At 52.6% G+C, this 5,558-nt stretch overlaps 1 protein-coding gene across 1 annotated transcript in view; it reads right to left on the bottom strand.

Moving 5' to 3' along the window:
- Positions 1-2,948: 2,948 nt before the first annotated feature.
- Positions 2,949-5,558, bottom strand: part of KIF3B (kinesin family member 3B) — a 5,466-nt gene continuing 2,856 nt past the window's right edge. The window contains exons 3-8 of the mRNA XM_008938984.1: positions 5,544-5,558; positions 5,317-5,435; positions 4,993-5,106; positions 4,246-4,351; positions 3,857-4,035; positions 2,949-3,362 (exon numbers count right to left, since the gene is read on the bottom strand). The exon at positions 5,544-5,558 is cut by the window's right edge and continues 120 nt beyond it. Of these exons, the coding sequence (XP_008937232.1) occupies positions 3,269-3,362; positions 3,857-4,035; positions 4,246-4,351; positions 4,993-5,106; positions 5,317-5,435; positions 5,544-5,558 (627 nt within the window). The 3' untranslated portion in view covers positions 2,949-3,268. The remainder of the gene's footprint in view (positions 3,363-3,856; positions 4,036-4,245; positions 4,352-4,992; positions 5,107-5,316; positions 5,436-5,543) is intronic.

The raw sequence follows: 5,558 nt of genomic DNA, 5'->3' as shown, positions 1-5,558 counted from the left end.
TCTGGTTAAAACACGAAGTCGATGAACTCGCCGTTACTGAGAGATTCGGAACGAAAACCGGGCGTTTTGATAGATGCAATAAATCTTATTGACTTTATTACACGTTGTATTTTAGGATCACTTTACATTCCTAGACAAAAGAGATGATACAAATAAATATAAGCTGTAAAACTATGGACAGAACTATTGCCGGGTTCTTTGTCTACAGATGACCTAGGAGAAGGCGGAGATCAGATGGGCGATCTCTGAGGAGCTGGGAGCTCTGGGGCAGCCCTGCACCCCGGGGCAGAGGAGGGGGCTGGAGGCAGGGAGCGAGACCCCGCCGCCCCCTGAGCCCGGCCGGTGCTCGGGGCTCTGAGCAGCACTGCTCCGCTGTGCTCTGACCTGCGTGGGGCAGCAGCCGGGACAGGGCTGTGTCCTTGAGGCCACTCAAGCAGCATGCAGATGGTTTTAAAAAGGCGCTGGCCCTGGGCTGAGGGTTTTCAGAAAGTGCTTCAGTTCCTGCGCCCCGGCGTCGCACGGTGCTCGCTATGGGAGCCAAGGGCCGGCTCCTGCTCAGGGCCACTTCTCAAAAAAGATCCCCTCAGACAGATCAGAGCAGGGACAGAGGGATGTGAAACACTACAGACTGTCCTGAGGGCCTCTTCCAGGAGCTGGCACTTCCCGTCCTCAGCCCTGAGCCTGCAGGAAGCCCAGATGGGTCAGGTAACACCCAGAGAGGGGCCAACTCGGCAGGAATGTTTCTTAAAAACTTAAACACGGAGCTCAGTATTGTTCTGGACAGCTTAAGACAAGGTATTTCATCTTAGTATCAGTGCCACTGAGCGTCTGGTCGAGGGTAAATCCATTGGAATGAGACTCTAAAAGGCTTCAGAACAACCCGAGCTCACCCGCCCTCCAGCTGCAGCTCCAGCTTCAGTACAGTGGCCAAACAGGCAGTTTTCTTTCACCCCATGGAATTCCTTTCACCTTGCTAACGAGTTTCTACAGAATTAAAAGCAGAGCCTTTCTGACATATTCACCAGCTAGTTCACCAACACTAGAAGGAGGACAGCTCGGGTTCACAGGGTGATTTCCACCGTACCAGCCCTGCCAGGAGGGGTTTCCAGCACTGAATTCCCCATGGAACAGCAGCGCTGGAGGAAGTGTGTGTGCACAGACACAGAGTTCCCTGTGTCTGCATCATTCACCCACAGCACGTGTCCATAGGTAGGGACGTACACGCCCTGCTGCATTTTGTTGCTGTTTCAGGTGTTAGACCTCCCTTGTTTCGCTTCAGTTCGCTGAGCACTTACACCATACAATCATCCTTACACTGTCCAAGGACAGAAGAGTATGTGCTAGAGAGAAAGAGGGAGGAGAGGAAAGAGAAGGTGACAATCTTTCGCAGCAAGAGCCAATTAAAAGGCTCTCTGGACACAAAGAGGGCTTTCCAAAAAGGAAGATGATGCCAGGCTCCCGTGTCCAGCTTCAGAGAAACTTGTCAGATGCCTGCTCTTGCAATTAAAACCAAACTCCTCTTTCCTCCACCAACACTAATATATATATATACTCACACCCCTCTATGTATATATATATTAATCTTGTGGTCCAGAGGAGCACTCCAGGAAGCCCAGCAGCTGTTTAACAGGCCCCCCAGGGCAGTGGGCTCACCAGGCACCGTGCCCGCAGGATGCAGGTGAGCTGTGCCAGCACTCCACTCCTGCCCAGGGGGTCCCAAAGGCTGGAGTCCACTCAGTTAATGAGTGCACAAGGCAGAGTCCATACATCAGAGTGCTTCTAGAACCAGGCAAGGCCCCATACACCCACACGCCTCACTCTGGAGGGAGTCACCAGTCAGGAGAAAACGTTCAGAGGGTGACAACCAACAGCAACCACCCCAAGTGTCAATATACAGTGAACTAAAACTAACAAATGAGCTGTGAGACACTAGACAGGGACACCTTACTTTGTCCTCAGCATGGCAGTTCCACCTCCCTCTACGCTGCCACAGGAGCCCACAGTGCTGCAGGAGCCCTGCTGCTGCATGGGGCAGCTTTCCACAGGGACTGTCAAAAGCAAGAGGTCTTCCTCCCTTGTTTTCAAAGCAAACCCCTTGGAATTAATGCCAGATTCCATCCCCCAGGCTTGGCTACAAGTGTTTTTGGTCCCAGCAGGCTCTGCACAGGCCGGGAGGTGCAGAGGGGAAGCTCCCAGCATGGCACAGGAGGCACAGGAGGCACTGAAGGCGGAGCCTGCCCAGGCACCAAGGGAAGGGACTGGAGCCCACGAGAAGCAGCTCCCCCCGAGGCTGCTTCACCCCTGCCCCACACCCCGGGGAGAGCAGAGGCACCCCAGGTGCCTGCCTGGAAGGCAGCTCTGAGCCAGTGCTACATTGGAACAGTGGGAGATGGCAGAAAGTGGCCCCACACCACCCCACGGCTTAAAGACTTCCTGTGGCCGCTGGTTTCAAACGCCAGGGGGAAAGATGGAGACAAGAGGGAGGAAGAAAGGGGTGGAGGTGGCACTGGTGGGCAGGGGCACTCTGTGACAAGGTGGTTCCTGTTGGCTGGGGTGAGGTCTGTAGGTCAGTTCAGAGGAGCTCTTACTCACGCCTGTAAACACGTAACGGGCTCCAGCTTCCACTGCTGCCTTCCTAGAGAGCACAACGTTGCCTTCAGGACCCATTTCTGCCCTACAGCTCTAAAGGGAGTGTGGTGCTTTAGGCCATGTGGTGGTGAGGCCATGCTGCCCACTGCCATCCCACCTGCCAGACCAGCCTCTTCACCCCAAGGGATGATGCCAGCCTTCCAAGCAGGAAGAGGGAAAACTAAGCACCAAGTCAAGTCTGAAGAGATCCTCTGCTCCTGAGCCTCAGCTGGCTCTCACTGTGGAGCTCTGGGGTGGTGGGTCCGTTGAGATGACTTTCAACTCTGTCTTCTTATTGTCCAACAGCAGAAGAGCCCAGTGCAGCCAGAGGGCTCGTGCAGGAGGAGAGGTGGTGACGCTGCGAGGTGATCCTCATGCTTCCCGTTGCTTCTAACACACTTTAAAGTACCTCATGCATTTCTCATTTCCTAACTAAAATCTGTTTCCCAGAGGCCAAATGCTGCATTGCAAGACACGTGTCCTCTTCCCCTGGCTCGGGGCGCCCGGCCCCAGGCAGTCAAGCAGCAGAGGCCCCAGGGGAGGGGGCTGGACTCTGCCTGGGAGGTCCCTCTGCAGGTGTCTCTTTGTCTCTGCTCTCGGAAGGCAACGGCTCTTCAGGCCCTGGAGAGGAGCTGCTGGTTTACTTGGGAACCAGCCCCCGGGACTGTGGGTAGAGCTGAGAACTATGGGTGCCTGCTGAAGAGGATCCCCCTGACTTCCTTCCAGTTTTAGGCCTGAAGAAGTAAAATATGAAAAAAGTCAACTAAAAGCCCCAACAATGTCACCCATTACTTAGCAAAATTAATCCTCTAAAAGCTGTGGGTTTTTTTAGTGGATTTCTTCTCCCATCAGCCCCAGCTTTCTCTCCTGTCTACACTCATTCCACTCTGCTTTGCCCCCAAACTCACCTTAACCTGACAATAGAATCATAGAATCATTTAGGTTGGAAGGGACCTCCAAGATCATCAAGTCCAACCACCAAGCCACCAGGGCTCCAAAGTCCTCTGCCAAAACAGATCAGAATCTGTCAGGGCTGGAAGGGACCACAAGGATCCCCCAGTTCCAACCCCTCTGCCATGAGCAGGGACCCCTCCCACTAGATCAGGCTGCCCAGAGCCTCCTCCAGCCTGGCCTTAAAGACCCCCAGGGATGGGGCAATAACACTGGCAGTGAGCATCAGGACCCATACCTCTGCTGTTGGCTGGCTGCTCACCAGAGCCCAACTCACCTGGGTTTGGATTTTTTATTTGCAGTGCTCTCAAAGGTGGAAGCATCCACCTGTATCTCATCTTCATCCTGCAGAGCTGCCTCCAGGGCTGCCTGGACTTTGGGAGCAATGGCTGGGCCCTCATAGTCCCTGGTTGTTCTGCTGGGCATGTCGAGTTCCAGCAACACGATGTTCTCTGCCTGAGACAGTAAAAGCACAATCAAAGTCTGCACATTCTCATTCACATTGTATCTTTTGCTTCCAGGAGCTTATCCTGAAGTACTGCACAAATGCAGGTGGGGTGCTGTAACAACTGACACCTCCTAGAAGAGCCACCAGTCCTCTGCAGTTCACGTGCCCCAGCTCAGGAGGGAGAACAATGTGAAGGCTGGAACCACATCTGGGCTTACCCTGTACCGAGCCTCTGGACGGATCATCATGGATGTCCTGGCATGCTGGCTCAGGGGCCTCTTGTAGCCCACAGCAGACACAGGTCTCTTCATCATCTGCTGGTTACTGGAGGAACACAGAGACTCCGTCAACCCCAGGGACTCCTCTTGGAGTTCACGAGCTAAACCACCTGCCAGCTCCACACTAAAATACGTTTCAGGGGAGCAGAAACTACCCAGAGCTCTCCCCAGTCAGAGGCTACAAGAGCAGACAGTTCCCCTGTGTCACACTGCCCCTGAACAAAGGGGGTTCTGCAGACCCCACCCCGCTGGCCACAGAGGTGCTGGGTGTGCTGGATGGGCTGCAGAGAGCTTGCTGTGCAGAGGGCAGGGCCCAGCCACAGCTCTCCTTGTAATAACTATTTTTGAGAGCTTTCCTGTCCAAAACAGGAAAGAAATATGATGGGACTTTGCTGCTATTTTAATGCTGAATGCACCATTACCTATATTTTACATACAATTATTGGGCTCATCTAGAAGAAAACTCCTGATCTTTGAATTCTCCTCACTGTACATTCCTATTTTATTCACCTTACTAAGAGGAATTAAGGGGTTTTTTTTTTGATTGTGCAGCATGAAGCTGTGAACTCCAGAGGGCCAGTTTCAATCCCCAGTTCAATCCCTTTTTTGGGGTACCTTGTCCTTCACAGCCAGAGGGTTTTCCGTGACCTAAATTCCATCCCAAGAAAAGATCAGAAGTACACTCACTCCAGACGGGTTATGGGATGGAGTTTCCACTGGTCTTCCTCTTCATCAAAGAATGATCTGTTCATGATCTTATTCTTTTCTTCCAAGGGAATAAAATTTTCAATAATCAGGTGCCTACGTGCAACCACAAAAATGAGAAATACACAAGAAACATAATTAGCAGATTACTTTCTCCCCCTGACTTGACAGAGCCCTACAGAAGGAGGGATGTTTCTGCCTTCTCCTGTTTAAATCTTGCTCCAGAAGCTGGTGCAGGGCAGCCCCTCCCCTGTCCACCCACAGAAAGCAGCTCTGTCACAGGTAACTGCAGGTGATGGGACTCACTTGAGCTTGAGTTCCCTGGTAAGTTCATTCTGGGTCTGTTCCAGCTCCTGGCGCTCCTTGATGTGCTCTTCTTGGAGATCATGGATCTCTGCCTTGACAGCTTGCAGCTTGGAGAACAACTGGAGCAGACAAGAGCCCGAGTCATAACTTGCCCCTGTTCCTGCCACACTCACACACAAGCTGATTGTACTCCTGACTCAGCACACAAGGAATCATTTTCTTTTTACCTTTTTGAGTTTTTT

The sequence above is a fragment of the Merops nubicus genome, unplaced genomic scaffold (assembly GCF_000691845.1).
Source record: "Merops nubicus isolate BGI_N331 unplaced genomic scaffold, ASM69184v1 scaffold45444, whole genome shotgun sequence".
Classification (NCBI taxonomy): domain Eukaryota; kingdom Metazoa; phylum Chordata; class Aves; order Coraciiformes; family Meropidae; genus Merops; species Merops nubicus.
The sequence above is the reverse complement of the archived record's forward strand: the minus strand, read 5'-3'. Positions and strand labels throughout refer to the sequence as shown.